Source organism: Phaseolus vulgaris, chromosome 2, assembly GCF_000499845.2.
Source record: "Phaseolus vulgaris cultivar G19833 chromosome 2, P. vulgaris v2.0, whole genome shotgun sequence".
NCBI classification, from domain to species: Eukaryota; Viridiplantae; Streptophyta; class Magnoliopsida; order Fabales; family Fabaceae; genus Phaseolus; species Phaseolus vulgaris.
In genome coordinates this window covers 19299946-19317405 of record NC_023758.2, presented here as the reverse complement: position 1 = coordinate 19317405, position 17460 = coordinate 19299946, and the positions used below count along the sequence as shown (strand labels likewise).

At 33.1% G+C, this 17460-nt stretch overlaps 2 protein-coding genes across 2 annotated transcripts; both read right to left on the bottom strand.

Annotated features, from left to right (window-relative positions):
* Positions 1 to 3582: 3582 nt before the first annotated feature.
* LOC137809158 (uncharacterized) lies at positions 3583 to 5130 on the bottom strand. The gene is made up of 6 exons (XM_068610295.1): positions 4754 to 5130; positions 4547 to 4673; positions 4196 to 4474; positions 4011 to 4115; positions 3927 to 3939; positions 3583 to 3869 (listed from the first exon to the last, which is right to left on the bottom strand). The coding sequence occupies exons 1-6, from the start codon at positions 5128 to 5130 to the stop codon at positions 3583 to 3585; spliced, it is 1188 nt and encodes a 395-aa protein (XP_068466396.1).
* A 160-nt stretch (positions 5131 to 5290) lies between these two features.
* LOC137809157 (uncharacterized) lies at positions 5291 to 15762 on the bottom strand. The gene is made up of 7 exons (XM_068610294.1): positions 15595 to 15762; positions 8665 to 8992; positions 6884 to 8442; positions 6672 to 6838; positions 6288 to 6596; positions 6112 to 6196; positions 5291 to 6025 (listed from the first exon to the last, which is right to left on the bottom strand). Exons 1-7 carry the CDS (start codon positions 15760 to 15762, stop codon positions 5291 to 5293), a joined length of 3351 nt encoding a protein of 1116 aa, XP_068466395.1.
* Between the last annotated feature and the right edge of the window lie 1698 nt (positions 15763 to 17460).

Sequence of the window (17460 nt, the reverse complement as noted above, 5' to 3'; positions counted from 1 at the left end):
GAAATTGCTCAATAAACTCTACCCACTTAGCATGTCTCTTGTTAAGTTTGCTCTGGCTTTTTTAAATATTTAAGAGATTGATCATGATCACTGTGTATCACAAACTCTTTGAGGAAAAGATAGTGCTGCCAATTTTGTAAAGCCCTAACAAAAGCATAAAGCTCTTTGTCATAAGTGGAGTAATTGAGGTGACTTCCTTTTAATTTCACACTAAAATGAGCTATGGGATGACCCTTTTGAAGGAGAACAACCCCAATGCCTATATTAGAAGCATCACACTCTATCTCGAATGACTTAGTAAAGTTGGGTAGTGTCAAATGGGAAGTTTAGTCAATTTATCTTTCAAAGTTTCAAAAGCTTTAGCTTGTTCTTGGCCCCATCTAAATACTAAATCTTTCTTTACTATTTCATTGAGAGGGGCAAAAATAGTACTAAAATATTTCACAAATCTTCTATAAAAACTAGCTAACCCATGAAAACTTCTTACTTCATTAATATTTGTGGGTATAGGCCAATTCCTAATTGTTCCTACCTTTTGTTCATCTACATGTACTCCTTTAGAGCTGACTACAAACCCTAAGAATTGATGAAAGAGGCCCAAGCTCCAACTCAAATGCAAGCCCACCAAAGTGTAGAATTGGGCCAACCACTAGAGCCATGGCTAAGAAGCTTCAAGAAGATTGGGATGCTGCCACTGATGGCAGAGAAACCTTATTATACATGTTCAAGAAGCCATAAACTCTAGTGTAGAATAAAATTTATTTTTGTAAAAAGTAGAATACGAATTTTACTTGTATTTTTGCTTAATTGTAATTAGGTTGAATTTAGGCATCTAAAACCAACCTAGGTTAAATTAGAGTTTCTAGAAACACCTAATCTAACCATGGCCAGTCATTTAGACCTAACTGAAGCACATGGAGCACACCTAGTCACACTTCCCATGTGAGCTACAATTAGGCGCCAAGATTCAAACCTTTAGCTTTCAAATTTCCCTCCATTTGTTTTGGCCAAATCCGGTCCTCCTTTGCTATAAAAGGAGGAGCCTACCTCATGTATTTTCAAGATTAATCTAATAGTGAATTGCTGCCAATTTTGTGCCAATCTCACTACTTGTCTTCTCCTACCTCTCTAGGTTAGACATTTGATCTTGAAACTTTCATTCTACCAAAGTGAGATGGCCTCACCACTCACATTCCATACCTAGCTTGCACCTCCAAGGCAACCATCATCTCTTAGGAGAGCTTTGACCGTGAGCATCCATTGAGCTTCCGCAAACTCCACCAACAATTCTCCAAAGGATTAAAGCACTTTTCCATCATTTGGTATCATGAGTTATGGTCTTTAAGAGATAAGTGCCTTATCTTGATTTTGATTCTGTTTTTCATGTTAATTCCGTGTTTTTCTTCAAGTATTCTTGATTGTCTTGCTGTATGGAGTCTTGATTTTGATTTTAGTTGTTGTTTTGCTTCAATCCAATAGGTGTAAACATGTTCAAATTGATCTTGAGCTTCTATATTGCAAATTTTATGTAGGATTCATTGGGTTATGGTATACTGTTTTGTTTTTGTAGAATTTGAGTATTTATTGATGATTCAATCGGTGAAAATTGTTTGGTTCTTGAGTCTTTTGATTTTATGAATCTATACATGTTTTGTCAAGTCATGTGTTTCCAAGAATTGTCATCAAATTCTAATAGTACTTTTCTTGATTGATTTGGTTTCTTGATTTGTTTTTTTAGTCCAGTTTATATTTTGAATTGTGTGATCCTTTGGTGCATTTTTTTCTTTTAGATTTGAGTTCATGCTTGAGTGATAGATCCACATAAGTTCTTACATATCAATTTCATTGTGTTTTTGAAGTTTCCAAAATTGTTTTTAATTCCAGAATTAGGATTCCTCTGTTTTGATTTTGTGCTGGCTTTTTTTGCTTATCAAATTAAAATTCGTTGGAGAAAAATTATGAAATTCTGGATCTAAACAGGTTGATGTGTTAGAAAAAAAAATTGAGTCAAAATTCAAAATAGAAAAAAAAATGATAAATCAAATACAAAAAGTGTGCATTTTGGCGCGAACAGAAATAGTGATTTGACAACATATTTGAAAAATTTATCACAATTAATTGGTGTATTGTTTTGGTGTGATTCTAGAACCAAAATTTTACTAAGATTTTGAATTTTTTGTGACTTAAATTTTAAATTCAAATTCAAAATATACAGTTCAGCATAAATATTTTAAGTCACGCATTTTGTGCCTCAAAATTCCAATAGTACTGTTTTGGTTTTATTAATCAATTCTAGTGTCATTCTTTAGGTTCAATTTGTGTGCCACCTTTTTTTGAGTGCCTTATTTGTTTGGTTGTCATATTCATTCAATACTCTTTCAAGTTGTGTCATATTATTACTCCATTTTCTGTTGTCCAATTCCAAATTGAATTGTTTCTTTGCTTTATATTTGTTGACCTCTGTTGTTGGTGAAATTTTTCAAAAGTGGTGCTTGGTTAAGTTTGGAATTAACCTTTGTGGTGAGTCCATTATAACTTAGTAGGTGTTGTTTTGAAGACTTAATTTAACTATACTTGAGAGGTTGAACAAGACTGCTGCAGAAAGTGAGTTTACAAAATATACAAAGAGTGGGTGCCAATAGCAAGAGTCACAACAAGAAGGAGTTCTAAATTTCCTTTTGTAATCCAATTTCCATTGTATTTCTTTTGAATTGTAATTGCATTAAACCTTGATTAATTAGTGGAATAATTATGCATTAGACGGTGAGTGTGTCTTCAATGGCTCTAAGTGTCTAGAAGCCTCACCTTAGGATATGCGTAGCTTTAAAGCTTTCTAGTTAGTAAACTTTAATTGTGTTTTAGTTACTTGCTCACTACAAGAAAAACTCAAATTACATACAGCCAATATCCGTATGTAACACACAAAATCCGTATATAAAACCCATTTACATACGGATTATATACGGACAAAAATCCGTATGTAAAACTGTCGTAGGTAACTGTTACATACGGATTTTTGGATCCGTATGTAATTACATACGGATAAATCCGTATGTAATCCGTATGTAAAATCCGTATGTAAATCCGTGTGTTATTACATACGGATAAATCCGTATGTAAAATCTGTATGTAATACATACGGATAAATCCGTATGTAAAATCCGTATGTAATACATACGGATAAATCCGTATGTAAAATCCGTATGTAATTAACAAGCAGACTTACATACGAATTTATCCGTATGTAACATTGTACACAGCACCACCAACTATTTGTATTTGGAAGCATCCCATATTCTACACCTGCATATCATCCATCAACATTCCAGTACATTCCAGTTTTCAGAAGACAAATATTCATCACATTCAAAGTTATCCATACATACAATACTTACTATTTTCAAATATCTAAATATTTAAAATGTATTTCATTAAAACAAAGTTCTAGAGAAGCTAATAATTATTATAATCTTCACCGGGTGAATTTTGTTGTTCATCATGATTATTATGATGTTGTTGGACTTCATTTGACTGTTGATTCGGTTGAGTTGGTGGCGGGGTATTTGGTTGCTGAAAAAACTGTTATGCTGCAGCTGCTGCCTCAGGTGGTAGATATTGCATCATGAAATTTTGAAAGTTTTGAAAGTTTTGAAACTTTGCATCCATGCGTTCAATATGCTGCCTAAGTTCAACAATTTCTTCTAAATTAGCCTTGTTATTACTAGAAGATGATTGTGTTTCTTGTATGTAGCGACCAACACAGTCGTCCTGACGATCAACACGTCCAATCCCATATACTTGTCCCTTGTACCTTCCACCTACAGTTTCTAACCAACAACGGCTTCTCAATCTTTCCTCCTCAGCAGGATCTAATGGAGTAGATATTGATGTAGATTGTGACTCAGATAATGCTTAAGACAATCTACTTTCAAAATCTTCCTATTAAAATGAAAAATAATTGTTATCATACCAATTAATGTATATGAAAAAAAAAGTTTAAAAAAACTAACATGAGTCCGCCTTGATCTATCATCAACAAAATCTCCAGTGCTCTTCCGTATATGTGTTTGTTGAAACACTTCATCAACATGGACTGAGCGGCCAAGCTCCTCTGTCTATAAAGAAAACATTTCATAAATTAAAAAGATAATAATTAATCATAGATTAATATAAAAAATTTATATGGAAATCATACCAAACGAATAGCGTGTTCATGAACACTAATAGATCCTCCAGTGTGCAGACATCCACCTTTTTCAGACAAACGATTCTTTTTAGCTGTATCACATTTGGATCGATACACAGCCACGTTCCAGTGTTCTTGGAGGCTGTTCCAAACATTATTGTCAATCCATTCTGGTCGTTTACCTTCTTGGCGAGCATCTTTAAACATTTGTGAAAGGGTGTGAGAAGCTTTTGTATGGAAATTTTTCTTAACTTTTTCCTCGTCCTCAGCCCTCCATGTGACCTTCCTCTGCAAAACAACAAGAATCATCAATCCAAATTGTAAAATATAAAATATTTAAAGGGAATAAAAAACAAGTACCTTAAAACGTTGAAAAAATATATCTCGTTCACCCTTTGGGATTGCCCCCCATGTTGGCCATGGCTCACCAAATTGTTGCTTGATGGTGGCAGTGATGGCCTTTGATGCAATTTTTGATGGATAAAACCTAAATACCAAAACAAAGTTAGTCAAAATTATAAGACAATAATAATAAATTATATAAATTGAATTTTTTTATATTCTTACCCTCCCCCAATAGGCTGAATCAGAGGACGATCACCAGCTGAGAGGACCTCGTCCTCTAAGTTATTCGCTGCAGAAGCTGAGTGCGTCCCTCCAAGATTTGTATATGGGGATGGTGTAATATCTGGTGGGGTTGATGCATTAGAACCAACACGTGGAGATGGTGTTGATGCAATAGCATCTTGTACTGGTGGGGTGGATTGGGTAGCATCTGGTACTGGTGGGGTAGATCCGTGAACTGAAGAAGGAATAAGTGTATTGGGTTGACTTGATGATGGATTTTGGTTGTTCAATCGTGATAACAATTTTATCACATAATTTCTTTTCCCCTTTTTTTGGTTGTTACTCGGTGATGGTTGATCAGAACCTCCTGATGACATCTATATATATGGCATGAAATGATAATGAAGGTTATATAAGTTTATCAATGGAGCAAACATAAAGCTCAAATTAATTGGAGTAATAAACAGTATGTTAACAACAACAATACAATACTAGTTCGTACAATAGATATTATTTGTTAACATTGGCTTCCTAAGTCTATTCAGAGTTAGAGATGTCAAAGTCATCTCCATATTCATCTTCACTTTCTCCCTCTTCATTGTCTTCTTCCCATTCATTTGTTTTTTCATCTATCTGATCTTCAAATGATGATACATTGTTTATGTCAACTTCTTCAAGCTTAGCCTCTAAATCTTGTAATCCTGAAACCCTTTCAACTTCAATCACTTCATTAACATGTGACATTTCATCAACTTGATATGGCAGTTCAACTTCTACATCATCAGAATCTATACGACCTCTGGGTTTCGTTTTGATTGCAACACACCAGCCACGTTTGTCTCTGCGTGATGTTGCATATGGTACATAATAAACTTGTCGAACATTATGTGCAATGATAAAAGGATCAAATGGCACATATCTTCTATCCATTCGAATATCCACAATACCATATTTGGAGTCCACTCGTGTACCTCTTGTTGATGGATCAAACCAATTACAGTAAAATAATACAACTTTGTTATCTGAGGTCGAAGAATTGTACTCCACCTCATATATGTGTTGAATTACACCGTAGAAATCATCCTCACCTCCTTCTATAAGACCCTTTACATGGACCCCACTATTTATTGTTTTCTTTCCCTCGCTCCATGCATGAGTGTGGAATTTGTACCCATTCACAAAGAAGGTGTGCCACTCTTTTACACACCTTAAAGGACCAAGTGATAAATCTCTTAAGTGTTGATTATTCACATTTAAAGGGTCTTTATGAACCTATAAATATATCAATGTCATTAATTTTTTATGAAATGGTTAAAGAAGTCAAAAAAAAGTAAATTAGAGAATTTGTTGATACATACTTGTGTCCTAAACCATAAAGGAAAATCTGTATGTAAACGAGCCGAGGCATGTGATTCGGAAATTTCATTACAATGTAAGAAAGAACTGTGAATATATAAGTGTCAATGCATTTGGTTAGCGATAACTTAATGAATCAATAACAGTGTTTTAAAAGAATATCTTGCATGAGACTTACTCGAGGTATGGTTTAACTTCATTACAGTTGATCAAAATATGAACATGAGCTGAGTTCAATTCTTCATCAGTTAACCAATGAGTGATCTTCCTCCCAGAATGACGTCCAGGTTGGTCAAATATAGATAAGATTGATGGAAGCCTTTCACTTTCAATGTCCACTTCATTTCTACAATGTTGTGGTCTTAACATGAAGTTGTTGAAATAATGTGAACAAAAGTGAGTTGTCTCACGATGCAAATAAGATGCACAAATAGATCCTTCTACCCTAGCCTTATTCTTCACTGATCGTTTAGCATATCCCATGAATCTATAATCAAAGAAATATGTTATGATTGATAGTTATATTTCACATTAAATAAAGACTAATTACTCTTATTATTACCTTTCAAATGGGTACATCCACCTATAATGGACAGGTCCACCAAGTTTGGCTTCATATGCTAGATGGACAGGGAGATGTTCCATAGAATAAAAAAATGCCGGGGGAAATATCCTTTCCAACTTACAAAGAATTATTGGAATGTTTTGTTCCATCCTAGTAAGATCATCCTGATTTAGTGTTGTAGAACACAAATCTTTGAAAAAATGACTTACCTCAATAATGTGATTTAGAACATGAGTTGGTAAGGAACTAAATGCTATGGGAAGTAGGCATTCCATGAATACATGACAATCATGGCTTTTCATACCAAGCACCCTTCCCTTATTGACATCAGCACATCTAGCCAAATTTGAAGAATATCCATCAGGCATCTTAAGATCTTTTAACCATTGACACACATGTTTAATTTCCTCTGTTGCAAGTGTGTAATTTGCTTTTGGCTTCAACATCTTTCCATTAGGATGTGACTTCAGTTCCAAGTCTCTTCGCCTACAATACAAACTTAAGTCCATTCGTGCTTTGTCATTGTCCTTTGTCTTCCCAGTCACATTCATGACAGTATTAAAAATGTTATCGAAGAAGTTTTTTTCAATATGCATAACATCAAGATTATGTCTTAATATATTGTCTTTCCAGTATGGAAGATCCCAAAAGATGCTTCTTTTTGTCCAGTTATGCCACTCCCCGTAACCATGTATTTTTTGCACACCACTCTCAGTTACTTTAGGATAAGCCTTTACTCTATTCCAAACTTGTGTAGGTGTGAACTTAGGTGGTGGAGGATCCATGTCAACTTCCCCCTTCTTGAACGCATTCTTGTTCCTCCTAAATGCATGATCATTTGGTAAAAATCTACGATGCGAGTCAAACCAAGAATTTTTCCCCCCATGATGTAATCTAAATGCCTTTGAATGCTCCATGCAATGTTGGCATACTAATTTACCATGAGTTCCCCAACCAGACAACATACCGTATGCAGGAAAATCATTAATCGTCCACATTAACATTGCCCTCATCATCAAGTTCTCTTTCCTTGAAATATCGTATGTTGGGACACCACTCCACAATTTCTTCAAGTCGTCTATCAAGGGCTCCAAAAATACATCAATACCAGCCTTTGGATTGAATGGGCCTGGTATGAGACAACTCAAAAACATATAAGGTTTAGACATGCACATTTCGGGAGGAAGATTATACAGGGTCACAATTATTGGCCAACATGAATAGGGTGCATTTGATGCTTGCACATATGGATTAAAACCATCAGAGCATAAACCTAATCGCACATTGCGTGCCTCCACAGAAAAATCGGGATATATTGTATCAAAGTGTTTCCAAGCCTCGCCATCACATGGATGATGCAAAACACCATTACTGCTTCTGTTATCATAGTGCCATGTCATTTGTCCCGCAGTCTGTGTTGAAGCATACATTCTTTGCAACCTTGGAATTATTGGCAAATAGAACATTGCCTTTACAGGAACTGGTTTTTTGTTACTTGGTCCGGTGTTCTGGTGATGATACCTTGACTTGTGACAAAATTTGCATTGAAGCAACGCTCCATCATTTTTACCGTATTCGTTATCATAGAAGAGCATGCAACCATCCACACAACAATCAATCCTCTTAGCCTGTAATCCCAATTTCAACACTAGCCTTTTTGCATCATAATAACTTTTAGGCAAACCTATTTTGGTAGGTGTTGCATCTAAAATCATTTTTGAAATAAACTCTAAGCATTGGTCTGGAATATTCCAATTGGATTTGCAAGCTAATAGTCAGACACACATTGATAATTTGGAGTCAGATGACCCTTTATACAATGGCGCATTTGCATCCAACAAAAGGTCATAAAATCTTTGAGTTTCTTCGTTCGGAGGCTCTTCCATGTTATCTACATTTAGTACTCGGAATGACTCTTGTTGCCTAAGAGCATCATACACCATGTCTTCCATCAACCTAACTTGGTCATTTTGTGACTAAAGGTGTGCACCTCCAATTATTTCCAAAGGCATGCAATTATCGATATTATCCAAGTCACCTTCTACCATGTCTTCACCATGATCACTCCAAATCCAATAATTAGATTTTAAACCATGTTTGTAGAGATGAACCTTCACAAGTCTTTCCTCCAAAATTCTTGTACAATCACACTTAGTACATGGACATCGTATTCCCCCATCATTCAGATAACATTCTTGTTGGCAAGCTTTGGTTATAAACTCTTCAACTCCCAATATAAAAGACTCTTTCAAAGCACCTCTTCCTCTATAACACCTATCATACATCCATCCACGATTTGATGGAAACTGATCCATGTTCTGTTCATAAAGCAATTGACAAAAAGTCAACGATTTTTTCAAAGATCGTGCTATAAACGAACATTTAAGAGTTCGTGTTAGAAACGAACATGTAAGAGTTTGTGTTACAAACTCTACCTAAATCTTCTTTAGGTATTATAATTAGTAATAAAAAATATTTTTCATGCATTAAATTACAGAATTTTATACATAAGAAATCGTAATGAGAATTTACCCAATGGCAAGATATTGGATTGTATTGACTTTTTGAATTATGGATTTATCACTTATGCCTACATTGACTCAAATGAGGAAGTGAACCATAAAAAAAAGTTCACTGCTATCTTTATTTTAAAATTATCAAGTTTTATAGCTAATAAATTCATACAAAAATTCATTAAACCACAATAACAGAAACATAAAAATATACATCAGCTCATACAATGTATAATGTATCACTTTACAGAGACAAACTAAAGCCCTGCACATTCCCAGCTCAATAACCCAAAAATAAACCATAAACCATGTATGCCAAAATAAACCAAAAAACCAGCAACTTCCTGCAAACAAAGAGAGCAGCATACAAAAAAGTAGATTCTATTTTTTCCTACAATTTTTGTTACATATTAAACAAAACCTGAACGATTGCAGCGGTGGTGGCCGGAGGTCACACGGTGGTGGCGAAACCGAAAGAGATCGTGCGTGCGGTGTGGCAGATGGGGTTGCTGTTCGCTGGTGCCGTTCGCTGGAAATGGGGTTGCTGTTCGCCGTTCGCTGGAAATGGGGTTGCTGTTCGCTGTTCGCTGGAAATGGGGTTGTTGTTCGCTGGTGTCGTTCTGGAAATGGAGTTGCTGTGATTTAGGTTTTAGTGAATGAAGATACGTGGAGTGAGCTGCTGAAGAATACATGGGCTAATGAAGAATACATGGGCCAGTGAAAGTAAAGTGAACCTGGGCTTAGAAGATTACGTTAAGGTGCCCGGTTTCAATTCAAATTCAACATTTATTTTTTTATTTTTTTTTAATTATTTTGTTTATTAATTTTAATGAAATAATATAAATCACATTTAATTTTTTATGTTATTTATTTTTAAAATTGTTTATTTAGTTATTTTAATTGAATATAATTTATTAATATAATTTAAATAAATATTCAATTACTTTAAGTAATTCAATATATTAACTTTAAATAGTCAAAAAAAAATATTTTATTGAAGTAAAGGTTGGCTGAGTGGAGAACTGTAGTGAAGTGGCTGGGGTTCAAACTCAAATTCAACATATTCTTAATTTTTTATTGTTTTTTTTCTCAATTATTTTGTTTTCTAATTTTAATGAAATAACATAAATCACATTTAATTTTTTATGTTATTTATTTTTAAAATTCTTTATCTGATTATTTTTAATTGAATATAATTTATTAATATAATTTAAATAAATATTCAATTACTTTAACTAATTCAATATATTAACTTTAAATAGTAAAAAAAAATATTTTATTGAAGTGAAGGTGGGCTGAGTGGATAATTGTAGTGAAGTGGCTGGGGTTCAAACTCAAATTCAACATATTCTTAATTTTTTATTGTTTTTTTTTCTCAATTATTTTGTTTTCTAATTTTGATGAAATAACATAAATCACATTTAATTTTTTATGTTATTTATTTTTAAAATTCTTTATCTGATTATTTTTAATTGAATATAATTTATTAATATAATTTAAATAAATATTCAATTACTTTAAGTAATTCAATATATTAACTTTAAATAGTAAAAAAAAATATTTTATTGAAATGAAGGTGGGCTGAGTGGATAACTGTAGTGAAGTGGTTGGGGTTCAAACTCAAATTTAACATATTCTTAATTTTTTATTGTTTTTTTTTCTCAATTATTTTGTTTTCTAATTTTAATGAAATAACATAAATCACATTTACTTTTTTATGTTATTCATTTTTAAAATTCTTTATCTGATTATTTTTAATTGAATATAATTTATTAATATAATTTAATATTCAATTACTTTAAGTAATTCAATATATTAACTTTAAATAGTCAAAAAAAAAAATTTATTGAAGTGAAGGTGGGCTGAGTGGAGAACTGTAGTGAAGTGGCTGGGGTTCAAACTCAAATTCACACATATTCTTAATTTTTTATTGTTTTTTTTTCTCAATTATTTTGTTTTCTAATTTTAATGAAATAACATAAATCACATTTAATTTTTTATGTTATTTATTTTTAAAATTCTTTATCTGATTATTTTTATTTGAATATAATTTATTAATATAATTTAAATAAATATTCAATTACTTTAAGTAATTCAATATATTAACTTTAAATAGTAAAAAAAAATATTTTATTGAAGTGAAGGTGGGCTGAGAACCCTAAACCCTAAACCCTAAACCCGGGTTCAAACTCAAATTCAACATATTCTTAATTTTTTATTGTTTTTTTTCTCAATTGTTTTGTTTTCTAATTTTAAAGAAATAACATAAATCACATTTAATTTTTTATGTTATTTATTTTTAAAATTCTTTATCTGGTTATTTTTAATTGAATATAATTTATTATTATAATTTAAATAAATATTTAATTACTTTAAGTAATTAATTAATTAACTTTTAAATAATCAAAATAAAATATAAAATTAAATTAATTTACGATATAACACACGTTAAGATCACTTATATTTTTATTTCTATTTTCAATATTTTTTATTTTTTATTGTTTTTTCTTTCTCAATTTTCTTGTTTTTTAATTTTAGTAAAATAACATAAAATAGGTTAACTCATTATTTCTAGTTTTTTAATTAACTAAATTTGTAATAGCTTACATATGGATTAAATCCGTATGTAAAAATTTCTATTTTCAATTAAATTTTAAATAATATATATACGAAAAATATTCGTATATAATTTTTTTAAAAAAAAAACTTACATACGGATCAAATCCATATGTAAATTAAAAAAAAATTTAAAAAATAGTTACATACGGATATCCGTATGTAAGTTTTTTTTAAAAAAAGTCGTTACATACGGATTCCATCCATATGTAAGTTTTTTTTTTTAAAAAAAATTCGTTACATACGGATAAATTTTTTTTAAAATTTTTTTTTTATTTATATACGGATTATTATTCGTATGTAATACTAACATTACATACGGATCTGCATACGTATGTAAAAAATCCGTATGTAATGTTGAAGTTACATAGATCAGAATCTGTATGTAAAAATCCGTATGTAATGTCGGAGTTACATACAGATTAAAATCCGTATGTAATGTCCATTTTACATACGGATTTTGATCCGTATGTAAAAAACTGTATGTAACTAGCGATTTTCTTGTAGTGCTTTGCATTGTTTACTTGCTTTGTTTTGTTTAATTGCTTTTCATTTTCTTGCATAAAAATGTGTTTTTCATTCTTAATTGTGATCTAAGTAAATTACTTAGAAACAAATTTGTGAAAAGTCTTGAGGGATAGATTTTGGCAAGGAAAGACTTGGTACTTAAGAGATCCTAGTGATTCACCTCTCTTTCCTGGAAAGCTACCTTCATTACTCTCCTTGTCTTTTCTGGGGTAAATTACTTTTAACACAAAACTTTAATCATGTCAGCTCATTCTTCTAAATCTAGTGAAAGTGATCTAAAGTCCATTAAAACTCTTTTAAAACAATTAGCAAAGGACTTTCAATCACTCTCATATAGACATTTGGAACAAATCAAAGAGCTGAAAATGGCTAAAAAAAAGGGATGAATACTCTAATAAATCTAAAAAAAGTTCACATGCATCTAGTTCTAAAAGTCATGAATCTTTTGGGAAAGAAAGTCTTAGGATAAATTAATATTATCAACCACCCCCTAGGCGAACTAGAAGAGAAAGAAAAGAAAAAGAAAGTATTAAGGAGGTTAGGGTAGATCTACCTTATTTCCATGAGAAAGAAAATGTAGAAGCCTATCTAGATTGGGAAATGAAGGTAGAACAATTTTTTACTTGCCATAAAGTAAGTGAGGAAAGGAAAGTACCCTTAGCCACTCTAAGTTTTCAAGGCAATGCTTTGAGTATAGTAGCTATGATGATGAACCTATTGGGAAAGAGGAGGAGAATAATGAGAGAGTATATCCATGTGAGGGGGAGTTAATGATGATTAGAAGAGCCCTCAACAATCAATCTAGCGTGAACCTAGAGACACAAAGAGAGAACATTTTTCATACAAGATGCAAAGTTTTAGAAAATGTTTGTTCTCTCATTGTGGATAGTGGCTCTTGCTACAATTGTTGTAGCGCTAGAATGGTTGAAAAGCTAAATCTACAATTAGTCCCTCATCCTAAACCTTAGAAACTTTAATGGATCAATGAAGATGGGGAACTAACTGTAGACAAGCAAGTGAAAGTCGAGTTTTCTGTGGGCAACTATAAAGATAACGTTTTATGTGATGTAGTTCCCATGGAAGCTTGTCACATCTTGTTGGGTAGACCTTGGCAATTTGACAAGAAAACTATGCACAATGGTCTAACCAATGAGATTACCTTCACCCACAAAGAAAAGAAGTTTATACTTTATCCTTTATCACATTCACAAGTGGTAAGATCAAGTACAAATGAAACAAAAGAGGGATGAAGAGAAAAAAAAAGCCCTTAGGGAGCAAAAGGAGTGGGAGGAGAGTGTTCCATCCCACAAGGTCATTCAAGAAGAAGAAAAAGTTGGAAACACATTTGAAAATATGCTTCTTGTTGAACAACCTTTAAGCCTTTTAATTTGTAAAGGAACACTTGCATGCACTGCCACACTTCTTGAGACTTGTGTTTTACCTCCTCAAGTAAAAGAGCTTTTAAAAGAATTTGATGATATATTCTCTAAGGAAGGCCCCATAGGACTTCCTCCTTTTAGAGGTATAGAACATCAAATTCATTTAGTTCCGGGAGCTAGTCTACCCAATAGACCAACCTATAGAACTAATCCTGAGGAAACAAAGTGTTAGAATAGATGGCTTTAAACTAGAGGGGGGGGTGAATTGTTTAAAGAGGATTTTCGCAAACTTTTCAAACAAGAATGAAATTATCTCAAGAAACAATTGATTCAGAAATTCAGTTTGCCAAAACAGCAAGCAAAAGCTGCAGTACCAGAAAAAAACAATCGGTTGTTTATACCAACAAACAACAAAATAAAACTGAATTTAAAGAGTTAGAGATAGAGAGATTGTACACAATTGTTTATACTGGTTCACTCCAAACCTAGAGCTACATCCAGTCTTCTCAGAAACCCTGAGGAAATCCACCAAGCAACCACACATTGATCACTTACACAACAACCAAGAGAATGACCTTGAACACCTCAAGAAACACACTCTCCTTGGCCAAGACACCAACACTAAGATTGTTGATCTTGATCCCCTCAAGAACACACAACCAATCTCAGCAAACACAGAAACGAAACTTGTTTAACAGAGTACAAGGATTACACTTGTTACAAAAGATAATCTGAAATCAATACAAGCAGAATCCTATTCCATACACTTTGATCAATCACAAACTCTTAGCAATCTCAGCTCTTTGAAAAAGTCAAAAACTCTTAGCAAAAACTTGTCAAAGATTAATTGTCAAATCTGTTTTTCTGAATATATTCAAAGATGTAGTTTGTTATCAAATCTTAACAAACTCTTAAATTGCATTAAAAGATTGGTCAAAGCATTTAATGACTGGAGCATAAGCAGTTAAAACATTTAAAGCTCAGTCAAAGATAAAACAGTTTTTCTGTTATGGTCCCAAAACAAACAATCGGTTGTTTCCTCGAATCAATCGGTTGTTTTGGTACTTAACAGTTCAACCATTTTAAAAACAGTTTTCAATCCTTTTCTCAAAACACCTAAGTATAAACAATTGGTTGTTTCGACAAAACAATCGGTTTAACTTAGTTTGAAAACATTTTACTTTCATAAAGATTGAGAATGCCTTATTCTTTAGATTTAATCAAAGGGTAGATTACAACATCCAAACTACCCCACAACTAAGCTAAACCAGCACAGCAACATCAAGCACAACAGAGGCTTCAACATCCTTCAAAGGATTTGGATTCTTCAAAGCTTGAACACCACTTGGTTCAACAATCTCCCCCTATTTGATGAAGACAAATCCCTGATGCTTGTGTTGTACCTGATTGAATCTGAAGCAGTTTCTGCAAAATACAGTTTTGAACAAAGCATAAAACTTCTGATATTTAGTTAGCACAGATAAACAGAAATAAACTTCAGAGCTAAATATCAGAAAAAATATTACTCTTCCCAAACTGTTTTAACAAATAAAAAACAAAACTTAAAAACTTAAACACAGCATATATCTCCCCCTATTTGTCTTCATAAATAGACAAAGATAAGAGATAAAACAAGATATTGTTTTTATTACATCTGAATTAAAGCAGCAACAGCAGAAGGAAAGAAATTTTAAAACCAGATATAACAGCAAGAAAACAATCGATTGTTCCGATAACCAATCGGTTGTTTTTCCTTCATTCTTCTTCATCAGCAAACTGAAGATCAAAGATTTGATTCTGGACAGCTTCAATCTGTTCATCCAGAGACATGAACCTTGCATCCATGTTGTTGAATCTGTTATCAATGTTCTAGAAGTTGCTAACACACAGATCATGAAGATTCCTTTGATTCTCCCCAAAAGTATCAAGCCTATTGATCATGTATCTTTCAAAAGAAGACATGGTTGGCATTCCATCTTCCTGATCTCTAGCACCAGCACTATGTCCAGCATCTTGATAATCTTCAGGCGGATCTTCATGTTGAACATCCATATCAGTAGGTTCATCTTGTTCAAGATTAGCAGCACCACTAGATGAAGCACCATGATCACCATCCTTACTAATCCATTTTCCACCTACTTTGGTAAAACCCATCTTGCTGAGTGATCCATTGTTCAACTCTTGAGTTGACTTGACCAACTCAGAAGTTTCATCTTCAAGGTTAACTTCAAAATAGAGTAGAAATTTAGATATCAAAACAGCATATGGATAATGATAATCACCTAACCTCATGGCTTTTTGCATGTGTTCTTTGATGATATGGATCCAATTGAGTTTGATTTTCTTGGTGATGCAGAAGATATATACCAGATCTTCTTCAGTTAGCACAGAATGATTACTCCCCCTTGGAGTTAGAATCCAAGTTACAATGAGAGCAAACAATCTCTCATCAAGCTTTAGACCTCCAACTGAGCATGTACTTACTTGAGCATGTTGATTCTTCAAGAAACTCTTGTAGAATTGGATTTTGTTAAAATCCCCCACCACTCCAAGGTTTCCAATGTTGATTCTAAGACCAGAGAACTTGAGACCAACAACAGCAGTCCATACTTCATGAGTTATCTCCATTTCTACACCTTTCACATGAGAAACTAGATTGTTTCCCTCAAACTTTAGGTTTGTGTAGAACACCCTCACCAAATCTGGATATATGTTTCCCTTCATCTCCAGGAACTTTCTGAGAGATTGATCCTTGAGCAGTCTTCTAACATTATCAAGCTTTTGACTTTTCAGCCAATCAAAGCATATGCTTGCTTTCTCATCTTCACTTGATGAAGAACTTGATGATGACACCTCATTTTCATCCCAAGCTATGTAGGCTCTTTTTGTCTTGCCTTTCTTCTCTTTGTAGTTAGACTTTTTCTCTTTGCTCTTGTTTGGACAATCTGCCTTTATATGACCTTGCTCACCACAACCAAAACAAGTATAGTTATTTGAATTAAAATCATTGGATTTCTTGTTTCCATACCTATCTTTGTTGTTGTCTTTGTTGCGATTTCTCTTTAGGAATTTGCTGAACTTTCTTGACAGCAAGCTAATGTTTTCCTCATCATTATCATCACTGGAATCTTGCTTTCCCTTGTGCTTGGATGCTTTCAAGGCTATGCTCCTTGTTTGCTTATCTTCACTCTCTTGAACATTGAGTCTATTCATCTCTAGCTCATGTTCCCTAAGCTTTCCAAACAAAGAAGCAACACTTAATGATGTTAGATCTTTAGATTCGGAAATAGCAGTTACCTTTGGTTGCCATGCTCTATCAAGACATTTCAAGATCTTGATGTTCAGTTCTTCTTTATCAAAGGTCTTGTCAAGGCTCATAAGGTGATTGATAATGTGCGTGAATCTTTTCTGCACCTCAGAAATTGTTTCTCTTTTAAACATTCTAAACATCTCATACTCTTGGATAAGAGCATGCTTTCTAGCTCTTTTCACCTCATTTGTTCCTTCATGAGTGACTTCCAAAGTGTCCCACATTTCTTTTGATGATTTGCATTGCGAGACCCTGAAAAACTCATCAGAATTTAAAGAAGAGGTTATAATATTTTTGGCAATGCAATCGAATTTGGCCTTTTTGCTTTCTGCATCAGTCCATTGAGACCATGGTTTCTCAATGACAGATCCATCCTTTTCAAACTTTGGGACAAAAGGACCATTTTCAATTGCATCCCAAATTCCTTTGTCAAGAGATTC